This window comes from Hypanus sabinus, chromosome 4, assembly GCF_030144855.1.
Source record: "Hypanus sabinus isolate sHypSab1 chromosome 4, sHypSab1.hap1, whole genome shotgun sequence".
Taxonomy (NCBI): Eukaryota; Metazoa; Chordata; class Chondrichthyes; order Myliobatiformes; family Dasyatidae; genus Hypanus; species Hypanus sabinus.
The window spans coordinates 191,544,272-191,557,181 of NC_082709.1; the positions used below are offsets into that span (position 1 = coordinate 191,544,272).

The window sequence follows — 12,910 nt, forward strand, 5'->3', positions numbered from 1 at the left end:
CGGCCTCCTCGTCCCAAGTTATGTCCTTGCCTTTACCCGACATTAGGGTGTACAAAGGGCACATGATACGGGCTGCTGAGGGGAGGAAATGGTGGTAGAAGTTCACCATACCAATGAACTCCTGCAGGCCTTTGACTGTGTTGGGCCAGGCAAAGTGGTGGATCACGTCTACCTTGGTGGGTAGAGGTGTTGCCCTGTCTTTGGTAATTCTGTGGCCCAGGAAGTTGATGGTATCGAGACCGAACTGGCACTTGGCTGGGTTGATCGTGAGGCCGAAATCACTCAAGCAGGAGTAGAGCTGGTGGAGGTGGGATAGATGCTCCTGGTGACAACTGCTAGCTATAAGGATGTCATCCAAATAGATGAACGCAAAGTCCAGGTCACGTCCCACCGCGTCCATTAGCCGCTGGAACGTCTGTGCGGCATTCTTCAGGCCGAACGGTATTCGGAGGAACTCAAACAGGCCGAACAGGGTGATGAGTGCTGTTTTGGGGATGTCTTCAGGGTGCACCGGGATTTGATGGTATCCCCGGACGAGTTCTACTTTGGAAAAGATTCTTGCCCCATGCAGGTTTGCTGCAAAGTCCTGTATGTGTGGCACAGGGTAGCGGTCTGAAGTGGTAGCCTCATTTAGTCTGCGGTAGTCGCTGCATGGTCTCCAACCCCTGGCTGCTTTGGGCACCATGTGCAGGGGGGAAGCCCATGGGCTGTCGGACCTCCGTACGATCCCCAATTCCTCCATCCTCTTGAACTCCTCCTTCACCAGGCGGAGCTTTTCTGGGGGGAGCCTTCGTGTGCGGGCGCAGAGGGGTGGTCCCTGGGTTGGAATGTGGTGCTATACCCCGTGCCTGGGCATGGCTGCCGTGAACTGCAGTGCCAGAAGCCCGCCAGGATTCTGGTGAATTCGTGAATTCGTTGTCCGACAGCATGATGGAGTCCAGGTGTGGAGCCGGCAACTTGGCTTCACCCAGGGAGAATGTCTGGGAAGTCTCGGCATGTACCAGTCTTTTCTCTTGCAATTTGACCAGGAGGCTGAGAGCTCGCAAGAAGTCTGCGCCCAGGAGTGGTTGGGCCACAGCAGCCAGTGTGAAGTCCCACGTGAACCGGCTGGTGCCGAACTGCAGCTGCACTGTGCGGGTGGTGTAGGTCTGTATCGTGCTGCCGTTTGCAGCCCTCAGGGTGGGTCCTGGCTTCCTGTTGTGGGTGTCGTACCCCGTCGGGGGCAAGACGCTGATCTCCGCTTCGGTGTCGACCAAGAAGCAGCATCCCAACTGTTTGTCCCAGACGTACAAGAGGCTGTCCTGGTGGCCTGCCGCCATAGTCATTAGCGGCAGCTGGCCCTGGCAGGGCGGGCGACAACAGTGGGCTTCTGTGCCCCACCGCTGGTGGTAGAAACACCACTGTTCACTGTCCTCCTCACTCCTGCCTCTGTGTTGTATGCACCCCACTGCCGGGCCTGGTTTGGTCAGCTGTTGGGCACGTGGCCTGGTTATCTGACCGACGGACGCCACGCTCTCTCTCTTGGCTTTCCACAGCACGTCTGCCCGGGCCGCCACCTTCCGGGGGTCGCTGAAATCTTCATCGGCCAGCAGCAGAGGTATGTCCTCGGGCAGTTGCTCCAGGAACGCTTGCTCAAACACGAGGCAGGGCTTGTGTCCGTCAGCCAGGGACAGGACCTTGTTCATCAATGCTGATGGCAGTCTGTCTCCCAAACCATCCAGGTGAAGCAGGCGGGTACCCCGCTCACGCCATGAGAGGCCAAAGGTCCCAATGAGCAGCATTTTGAATGCTTCATGTTTGCCTTCTTCTGGGGACGACTGTATGAAATCCGCAACCTGGGCGGCCGTCTGCTGGTCAAGGGCACTCACCACATGGTAGTAACACATGGAATCAGAGGATATCTGCCGAATCTGGAACAGGGCTTCTGCTTGACACGCATGGTCGCAGTGTCCAGAAAGTCGGCAGTTTTAGCGAAACTGCGTGAACAGATGAAGAGTTGGTCATTTTTGGTCCAAATCCTGTTTGGACCGTCGGGGTCACCAATGTAGCGATGTGCTACACCCAGCGCTGAAATAACGATACGCAGTCAGTAAGTTGTTTCGAGACTAATTTATTGCGGTGCTGGCATTTAAATCCGTAGCGCCCGCCCTCTCCGGGTGGAAATGATGTCGGAGGTGCATTACTAAGGTCTCCCCCCGCGTGCTGGCTATTTGACAGCTGGTTCGCCTGCGCAGAAAGTGGGTTGCCACAGAATATTAATTTATCCACCTTCACCATTCCTGTTTTCCTGACATCTTCTTACCTGCCCACACATGGGGTTGAGATTGCAAAGGCCCGTAATAAGGGTAATGACGCAATTGCAATGGGGGACTTCCAACATGGAGGGGGATGGGGATAATCGAGTTGGTGTTGGATCGCAAGAGAGGGAATTTGTTGAATGCCTACAAGATGGCATAGAGTAGCTTGTGCTTGAGTCTACTCGAGGAAAGGCTATCTGAGATTGGGTGTAGTGTAGTGGCCCAGATATTATTAGTCAGCTTAATGTAAAGGAACCCTTAGGAGGCAGTGATCATAATATGATTGAATTCATTCTGCAATTTGAGAGGAAGAAGTATAAGTCATATGTATTAGTATTGCAATGGAATAAAGGGAATTACAGAAGTATGAGAGAGGAGCTTGACTGGGTGGGTTGGAGAGTATGACAACAGAGCAGAGATGGCTGAAATTTCTGGGAATAGTTCACAAGGCACAGGATAGATATGTCTCACAGTTGAAGTTGTTCTCAAAAGGCAGGGGTAGGCAACTGTGGCTGACAAGGGAAGTTAAGGACTGCATAAAAGTCAAATAAGGTAGCAAAACTGAGTGATTGGGAAGCTTTTAAAATCCATCAAAAGGCAACTAAAAAAGCTATAAAGGAAAAAATGAAATACGAGGGCAAACTAGCCCCATTAATATAAAGGTTACCAGAAGTTTTTTTAGTTATATAAACACTAAGAGGGAGGTGAGTTGATATTGCACCACTGGAAAATGATGCTGGTGAGGTAGTAATGGGAGACAAAGAAATGAAAGATAAATTTAATGGGTACTTTGAATCCGTCAGTAGCAGTGCGCCAGAGAGAGCAGGAATGAGTACTATTGTTATTACAAAGGAAAAAGTGCTACATAAACTCAAAGGTCAGGGTGAATAAATCAGCTGGTCCAGATGGACTACATCCCTGCCCCGAGAGAGGTTGCTGAAGATTTATCAGATGCATTGGTCATGATGTTGATCACTTGATTCTGTCATTGTCCAGCAAGACTGGAAGATTGCAAATGTCACTCCATTCTTTAAGAAGTGAGGAAGGCAAAAGAAAGGAAACTATAGGTTAGCCTAATCTCAGTGGTTGGGAAAGTGTTGGAGTCTATTTTTAAGGATGAAGTTTCAAGGTATTAGAAGTCTAATGATAAAACAAGTCAAAGTCAGCATGGCCTCTGTGAAAGGAAATCTTGCCTGACAAATCTGTTAAGAATTCTTCGAGTAAGTAACAAGCAGGATGGTTCTTGTGCTAGACTCCCAGAAGTTAATTTACAGGTTGAGTCTGTGGTAAAGAAGGCAAATGCAATGTTGGCATTTACTTCAAGGTGAATAGAATACAAATGCAAGGAGAGAATGCTGAGCCTCCATAAGACATAGTTAGTCTGCATAGAAACACAGAAAACCTACAGCACAACACAAGCCCTTTGGCTGACAATGCTGTTCTGAACATGTACTTCTTCAGAAATTACCTCCAGTTATCCATAGTCCTGTATTTTTCTAAGCTCCACGTACTGCACTTGAAGTATTATCAACGGTCTTGGGCCCCTTTCCTAGAATGGATATGTTGTCATTACAGAGTCCAGAGGTGGTTCACGAGGATGATTCCAGGATTGAAGTGGTTAACCTATGAGGAGCATTTGGCAGCTTTGGGACTATATTCACTGGAATTTAGAAGAATGCCGGAGATCTCATTGAAACCTACTGAATGTTGGAAGGACTAGATCGGGTGCATGTGGAAAGGATGTTTCCTGTGTTGGAATGGCAGAGCAGACTCAATGGGCTGAGTGGTCTAATTCTGCTCCTATGTTTTATGGTCTAGATAAGAGTGTGCACAGAGACTGCGAGGAAGATCAGGCAGATGATAGGGCAAAATTGCAGTCAGTTGAAGTCTAACATGGGGGCAAAATCGAAAAGGATGATGAATTCAGGACTGAAGAGATTATACTTGAGTGCACACAGTATACAAAGTAAATGACCTCATAGCGCAAGTTCACCTACTTTATTCTGCATTCAGATTCAACACCTTCAGTCTTATATTCACCCTTTTTGATACTGTCACACCATGCTCAACCCTTTAGTTCCTAACTTTGTCTGAGGTCTTGTCAGTATCTGCCTCCACAACCTCTCCACTAATTATTCTGACACTTTGGTTTCCATTTCCCTACAATTCTTGTTTAAAACCCCTCCATGTAACATTAACAAACCTTCCCGCTAGTGCATTTGCCCCCTCCAATTCAGGTGCAAATGTCCCTTCTATATAGGTCCCACCTTCTCTGGAAGACAGTCCAAAAATCTTATGCCCTCCCTCCTACACCAAGTACTTAGCCACATATTGAACTGCATAGTCTAGTTCTAGCATGCAACACGGGTAGCAATCCTGAGATCACAACCCTGGAGATCCTGCTTTTAACCTAACACCTAGCTCTCTGAACACCCTATGCAGAATCTCGTCACTTGTTAATGGTATCTACATGGACCGCGACTTATGGCTGTTCACCCTCCCACTGAGGACTTGATCTCCAATATCCTGGACCCTGTCACCCGGGAGGCAATATACCCTCTGGAAATCTTGTTCTGGCCTTCAGAACCTCTTGTCCATTCCCCCAACTAACAAATCCCCCGACACCTCAGCATGCCTCTTCTTCCTCCTTCCCATCCAAGTCACAGTGGCATACTCAGTGCAAGAGACATGACCATTGTGACTTTCTTGTTAGGTCACCCCCACCCGACAGTATCCAAAGGGCTGTTGAGGGGGATAGCTACAGGGGTACTCTGCACTGGCTCCTTCATCCCTTTCCCCTTCCAGACTGTCACCCAGTCTCCTGCGTCCTGCATCTTAGGTATTACTATCTCTCTTTAGGTACTATCTATCACCCCTTCAGCCGCCTGAATAAGTGGTCAGGGATACCGGAGGTCTCTGCCTTCCCACATCCTGCAAGAGAAGCATGGCATCATCCTGCCTGTCATCTCTACCTAGCTGAGGAGATATAAAGGAGAGAAGGAAAATGCATGATAAATACAGAAAATAATACTGAATTATAATAAGTATATATGTGTCTATTAAACAGTTAAAATAAGTCATGCAAAAAAAAAACAGAAGTAAAAAAAAAGTAGCGAGGTTGTGTTCATAGGTTCAAAGTCCATTCAGAAATTGGATAGCAGAGGGAAAGAAGTTGTTTCTCAATTGCTGAGTACGTAACTTATCAAAGAAAAGATGTGCTGGCATTGAATAGGGTCATGAGAATTATTTTAGTAATGAAGGGGTTAATATATAAGGAGCATTTGATGGCTCTGGGCCTGCACTTGCTGGAGTTCAGAAGAAAGGGGTGGGGGGGGCGGCGAATCTCAATTCAAACCAATTGAATATTGAAAGGCCTAGATAGAGCGTACGTGAGGAGGATATCTCCTATAGTTTAAGAGTTTAGGACCAGAGGGCACAGCATGGTAGGCCTACAGATACTTAGACACAGATGTAACATAAGGATTTTTACTCCTCACATATGTGAAGGATGTAAGAAATAAAATCAATTCCATTCAAGCACTACTGGACTTTAATGATCGGAAATAGGGATTTAAAAATTTCAAAATTCTCACCTTTACATAGACATTTCCAACCAGGTGATCACCCAGATTGTCACACACATTCATCTCTTCAATTTCACCATACTTTTCCTCCATTTCTGTGAAGACCTCCTACAGATACAGCAAAGCACAATAGTTAAACCGTTTAGCATGGAGAGAGAGAGCAGCAACATAATCCCTGACAGATGGTGGTACATCCTCTCGATTCAGGCATCAACTGGAGTCAGGTGGAGACTGATGACCATCAATACTGTTGCATAATTCTCTAACATGTACCAAGAGATACTAGAACTAACCAATGAGAGAAATATCCCAAGATGTGATAATAATCACATTGTTTGTTCATTCAACAACTTTGGGGCAAGACAGGAGATCGCTATAATCCATGGAATTTTAGGCTGGTGAACCCTACATCATAAGTAGGAAACCTACTAGAAAAGACTTGTAAGGATAAGATTTACCTGCATTTGGAAACTTGTGAATTAATCAGGAGCAATCAGTTTGGCTTTATGGGGACAGATCACACCTTAAAAGCCGAATTTTTGTTTTTTTTTAAAAAAGGAGTGACTAAGCTGATTGATAAGGGTAGAGCAACACATGTTTTCTACATGGACTTCAACAAGGTCACTCTAGGCAGGCTGGTTCAGAAGACTAAGGTACATGGGATTTATGTTGAATTTGTAACTAGATTTAGAATAGGCTTGTTAGATGACAGTGGGTTGTGATAAATGTTGGCCTGCCGGTGAGCATTCCTCAGGGATTGGTACTGGATCCTCTATTGTTATTGTGACACACAAAAAATAACTTGGTCAAAAATGTAAATGGATAGGTTAGTAAGTTTGCATAAGAAAACTGAAGTTATAGCTACTGAAGAAAAATATCAAAAGATAGAGTAAAATAATGGACCATGTGTAGCTATGGAGTTTAATCCAGGCAAGTGTGAAGTGCTGCACTTCGGAAGGTCAAATGTCAGGGAACATAGAGTTAAAGGAAGTCACGCTGCACCTGCGTAAAACTATCATTAGGCCCCAGCTGGAATATTGTGTGCAGTTCCAGCCACCCCGTTACAGAAAGAATGGTTATCAGGTTAGAGGTTATTAGCTATGAGGAGAGGTTGGACAAACATGGAGCACTGGAGGCTGAGGAACCTGATGGAAGTTTATAAATTCATGACATGCATTGATAGGATGCATGAACAGAATCTTTTTCCACAGGGCAGAAATGTCAAATACTGAGGTTATGCATTTAAGATAAGAGGGTAAAATTTAAAGATGTACAATTTATTTTTAACCCAGACAATAGTAACTATTTGGAACGCACTGCCAGGATGACAATAGAAGCAGATACAATAATGGTATTTCAGACAAATAGATACGCAGGAAATAGAGGGATATGGGTCATGGAGAGGCAAAAGGGATTAGTTTAACTTGTCATCATGTTCAGAACCAACTCCAAAGGGCTACACTGTTCCTATAGTAAACAGTTCAGATATGAATAATTTGATGGTCCTAGAGAACTTGCAGGAAAGATTTCTGGGGATAGTTCCACAGAAGAAATACATGGTTGGTTTGGAGAAGCTGGGGTTACTCTTAAGAGTAAAGCTTTTAGAAGTGTCATTTGATGATGGTAAACAAGATGAATGATTTGGAAATATATAGCACAGAAACAGCTCCTATGGCAGCCTAGTCTCATCTACCTGCACCTGGACCATACCTCTCATCCATGTACCAAATGAAACTTCCCCTAAATGTTGAAATCAAACCATCTACCACTTGCATCAGCAGCTCTGAGTGAAGAAGCTCCCCTTCAGATTTCCCTTTGAATGTTTCATCTTTCACTCTTAACCTGACCCCTATTTGTAGTCCCACCCAACTTGAGGGAAAACTTACAAGCATTTACCCTATCTATACCCCTCATAATTCTGTATACCTCTATCAAATCTCCCCTCATTCTCCTCCACTCCACGGAATAAAATCTTAACCTATTTAAACCTTTCTGTAGTACTCAGGTCCTCAAATCCTGGTAGCATTCTTGTAATTTTTTGCTGCTCTCTTTCAAGCCTATTGTTATCTTTGCTGTAGGTAGGTGACCAGAAATGCTCATAATACTCAAAATCCAACATCTCATAGAACTTCAACATAGACTTCCACCTGAAGTATGAAGGCCAATGTGCCAAAAGCTATTTTTACAACTCTATCTACCTGTGACATCACTTTTAAGGAAAGATTTAAGGTACAAAGTAATGAACCATTAATCCAATGCTATTGCATAAGTTATACTCTAACCATGGCAGCTGGAAACTTTAAATTTAAATAATTACATAAGAGTATAAGATGTAGGAGCAAAATTAAGCTACATGGCCTATCGAGTCTGCTCCGCCATTTCATCACTGCTGATCCTTTTTTCCTCTCAGCCCCAATCTCCTGCCTTCCCCCATGTCTCTTCATGCCCTGACTAACCAAGAATCTTTTCACGAATCATAAATTTCAGTTTAAACTCTCTCTCAACAAGACACAACTCAAAAGTTCTGTAATGGCTAAATTTACACATTCACTCATCTCTTTCAAAGAGGGAATTTTACTGTCCGGAGAATGACTTCATGATTTTAATGAGTTTTTAGAGAGGACAATGTCCTCTCTAAGGAAAAGGAAGAGGAAAAGGAAATGGGAGTGTGAAATTGTGTACCACAGAACTAGCCAAAACCCAATGGATCAAATGGGCTTGTATACACTGGAATTTAGAAGGATGAGAGGGGATCTGATTGAAACATGTAAGATTATTAAGGGATTGGACACACCAGAGGCAGGAAGCATGTTCCTGCTGATGGGTGAGTCCAGAACTAGAGGCCACAGTTTAAGAATAAGGGGTAGGCCATTTAGAACAAAGATGCAGAAAAACTTTTTCACCCAGAGAGTGGTGGATATGTGGAATGCTCTGCCCCAGAAGGCAGTGGAGGCCAAGTCTCTGGATACATTCAAGAGAGAGTTAGATAGAACTCTTATAGATAGCGGGGTCAAGGGATTTGGGGAGAGGGCAGGAACGGGGTACTGATTGTGCATGATCACAGTGAATGGCGGTGCTGGCTAGAAGGGCCAAATGGCCTACTCCTGCACCTACTGTCTATTGTCTATCTTCTTGCCATAACAATTCTGAGCTACTAGGGGCCAGCAGAAATTCACTGGGTGGTGTTCACATAAGCAAATAAAGTACAAAATTTAGGATAAGGCAGATAGCTGGAAAAAGGGGAAAAGGTGAGGGTGGGTAAATGTGGGGGCAAGAGGAGTGTTAAGACTCATATAGGGTATCTTGACTGAATTAGTACTCTTGTGCCAGAATTTCTATGCACAGACAAAACATTTTAATCTGTTTGTCTGAATTTATGGTACAATGGTCGGCATTAACGTGATGGTTGAAGGGCCTGGTTGTGCTATGTACCACCATGAGATTTTACTGGGTTAATACAACTTAATAGAAAAAGACCCAAGTTGGAGGATAAAATGACAGATCAACCACTGCAGAACAGCTTATGTCTTCCATACCATCCACTATTCAAAGCATAGGTTGCTTACCTCAAAGAACTCATCATAATGTTCCTGCATTTCAACATCACCAACAGCACCTAACAAGACAAATTAACAAGATTTAGAAGGTTGCAATTAATGTCATACCAAAGATTTAAAGCTGCAGTATCTGATTGACCTCAACAATTAAGAATACATATACTTGTTAAATGCATTACTCTACATTAAATATTGAAATACAATAACCCTTTCATCCTAATATGCATATCCCTCTAAGGTTTTAAAGCTCTTCCTGTGCCCATGAAATTTCCAACTGACTTTGCAGTAATTTCAGCACTCCTGACAGACACTGTCTGTATTTAAGTGCTCAGTTTTCACTGGCCCGTAACTCCAAGAGAGATCATCCGTGTTGGAGACACATCATCACTTGAACACTCCCAAATGTTCATTCAATATTGAATTCTCACGAGTGGAAGCACTGCAAGGCATTCAGCGTGGAATTCATATTGGTACATTCCTTCCATCAGCTGTGTCAAGTTACAGCAATAGTTTGTTACAATATCAGCTCCAATTAAAGCCCAACATTAATCAAGTGTAGAGGAAAGATAAGGGGGTCTGAGTACAAAAGCAGTGAGTGATTTAGATATGCAGGGCTGAACAGGATTGTGTCAGGTCCGTGCTATGATACTCAGTAGTGTTTTGGAGGGAGGTTGTGTGGAGAAGGCACTGACAGGTATTTCTCCAGACACAAGCACAATTTTTGTGGAAGTGATCTTAAATCACTTAAGGAATGGCAGGCTCAATTTAATTCAGACAAGTGTGAGATGTTGCATTTGGCAAGTTAAGCCAAGGGAGCACATTCACAGTGAATGGCAGTACTTTGGAGAGACATATCAGGTATAGGTACAGGAATCCTTGAAAGCGGCAACACAGGTAAACAATGTAGAATCCATGCTGTTTGGCACACTTGCCTTCATCAGTTAGTGCAATGAGTATGGGAGTTGGAACAGTTAACGGTCCTGCAACCCTTCATCAGAACCCGGAAAGAGAGAGGTACAAACAGGAGGGATATCTGCATGGATATGTCAAACAAAGGAAATAACTGTTTTGGATGAGTTGAAATGGCTTCATGGGGACAATTACTGGTACATTAACCAGTGGGCAGTGTAATGACTGGAGAAGCAATTCCTTTGTTGAGGCGAGGAGAGGGCTAAAGGATCGGGTTAGAAAACAGTTTCATGATCACTATTATTGAGGCTAGCTGCAGTTACAAACTTAACTGAATCTAAATTGCTAATTATTATGTGATTTAAACATTTTCAGGTTTCTAGGTCTTTGGATTATAGAAAGTAATGGTGTATAGTTAAAACTTAGAAATACAAATAAAATGAAAAACTGTAAACAAGTAAAACAATAAGAATTTTCTTGAATAATTAATGAACAAAAGACTAACAATGAGTGGTGGTCCTTAGGAACCACAGTGGGTAACCTGGGAGGAAGCAATACAGGCACTGGGATTAAAAATGAGAACGAGCGGTACTATTAAGTTTAGTTTATTTGAAAGTTCATCATTTCAAGGCACAGCTGAAAAATATCAATAAGCAAGGAAAGGAAAAATAAGGCAGCTCCAGTCACCATTTGGTGATCCCTCTGGCCACAGGTATGCCACTGAAGGCCTGGATGATTGCTGATGGAGAATCACACACAAGATGCTGGAGCAAGTCAGGCATCTTCAGAATCTCTTGTGGTAATGTAGTATTGCTTTTTTAAAAAATAATCAGAGAGAATGCAACATGCTGAATCATCACAGCAAAACCTGAAGAACAAAAGTCTTCTGGCAAGATGGTGGCATGATTGGTCACAGTGGCTTCAACAAGGTCAACAGAAGGTGCCACCATTCTACTTAAACGTACTTCCAATGATCACAAGATCCTGCTACACATTAAGTACTGCAGGTCTACTCCATCAGCGAGTTGCTTGCTGGTGGAGAATAATGAAGAAGCTGTGCATTGTGCTGCTGCCTAGCCAGTGGAGGCTCACAGTCAAGAGCTGTCATGGTCGCACTTCTTGCAATTGCAAGACCCTTTTGGACACTGTTAATCTGGTATACCACAAGCTGGATTCACTGATTTATCGGATGAGAGCAGGCGTGGATGAAGGGGGAGCTGCCTGGCCTCGGTCGTAGCAAGAACTAGACTTGAAGCCACCGTGTTGGCTGTTTGCAGCCACCCGAAGTGAGAGGACAAAGCTGGTACTGCCCTCCCGGAGTTTCACTTGGTGGAAGAGAAGCTCTGCTGTGGTCAATTCTGCACAATATGCATATATATTTGTGTGGTTAAATTTTTACTAATATCCTATATGTGCTTGTATAATGAAGGATGGGGCCTCAAAGCCATGATGTTACCATGAAAACTGGTCGACAGATGATCTCGGTGAACTGGGGGGGGGGGGGGGGGGGCGTGCACAGGGAGTCCTCGACTACGTACGTTCATATTCTACATCCTTGTATTTTCTGATATTCTATTTGGATTTGTTGACTTGTGTGTACGAGGACTGGGCCTCAAGCTGGGGTGTCACAGGATGTCGGAACTATTTTATCTCATAATTGTGATCTTGCATATGACTATTGGCCCTTGTAACGCGTTTCATTTGGCTGTATTCAAGTATGGTTGAACAACAATTAAACTTGAATTGAATTGAACTGATTTGAATTTATGAAGCACATTAACTAAGAGGAAATTACAGGGACCAAAAGCCAACAATTCCATGCCCTCTTTCCCCCCAGCTGTGTAGGTTTATGAAATGGAGGAAGTTAACATGCACATTGAGCAAATAATTATTAAGGAAAGTAATATAAGTTAAGGAAAAAATATAAAAGTAAGGATGTAATGTTGAGATTTAGAAAGTACTGTTGAGCCTCACTTGGGAGTACTGTGAGCAGTTTTGGCCTCCCATCTTAGAAAGGATGTGCTGAAACTGGAAAAGGTTCAAAGGAGGTTCATGAAAATGATTCCAGTATTGAATGGCTTGCCATATGAAGAGCATTTGATGGCTCTGGGTCTGTATTCACAACAATTCAGAAAAATGATGGTTGACTTCACTGAAACCTATCGAATGGTGAAAGGCCTCAATAGACTGAATGTTGAGAGGATGCTCCCCATGGCAGGAGAATCTAAGACCAGAGGACACACCTCAGAATAAAGGGGCACCCTTTTAGAATGGAGATGAGGAGGAATTTCTTCAGACAGAGAAGTGGTGAATCTGTGGAATTCTTTGCTACAGGCAGCTGTGGAGGCCAAGTCTTTATGTATATTTAAGACAGGGGTTGATAGATTCTTGATTGGTCAGCGGATGAAGGGATATGGGAAGAAGGCAGTGAAAATTCAATCAGCCATAATGAAATGGCAGAGCAGACTCAATGGGCCAAATGGTCTAATTCTGCTACTCTTTCTTATGGTCTTACAGTAATTAGTTATTAAGGTAATGCATTTGTATATTTGTGCAAAAGGAC

At 43.8% G+C, this 12,910-nt stretch overlaps 1 protein-coding gene across 4 annotated transcripts in view; it reads right to left on the bottom strand.

Annotated features, from left to right (window-relative positions):
- The window catches only part of u2af1 (U2 small nuclear RNA auxiliary factor 1), an 84,332-nt gene that overhangs the window by 24,766 nt on the left and 46,656 nt on the right, over window positions 1–12,910 (bottom strand). For all 4 annotated transcript variants that reach the window (XM_059969043.1, XM_059969044.1, XM_059969041.1 and 1 more), the window contains exons 4-5: window positions 9,448–9,497; window positions 5,891–5,989 (exon numbers count right to left, since the gene is read on the bottom strand). In XM_059969043.1, the coding sequence (XP_059825026.1) occupies window positions 5,891–5,989; window positions 9,448–9,497 (149 nt within the window). The remainder of the gene's footprint in view (window positions 1–5,890; window positions 5,990–9,447; window positions 9,498–12,910) is intronic.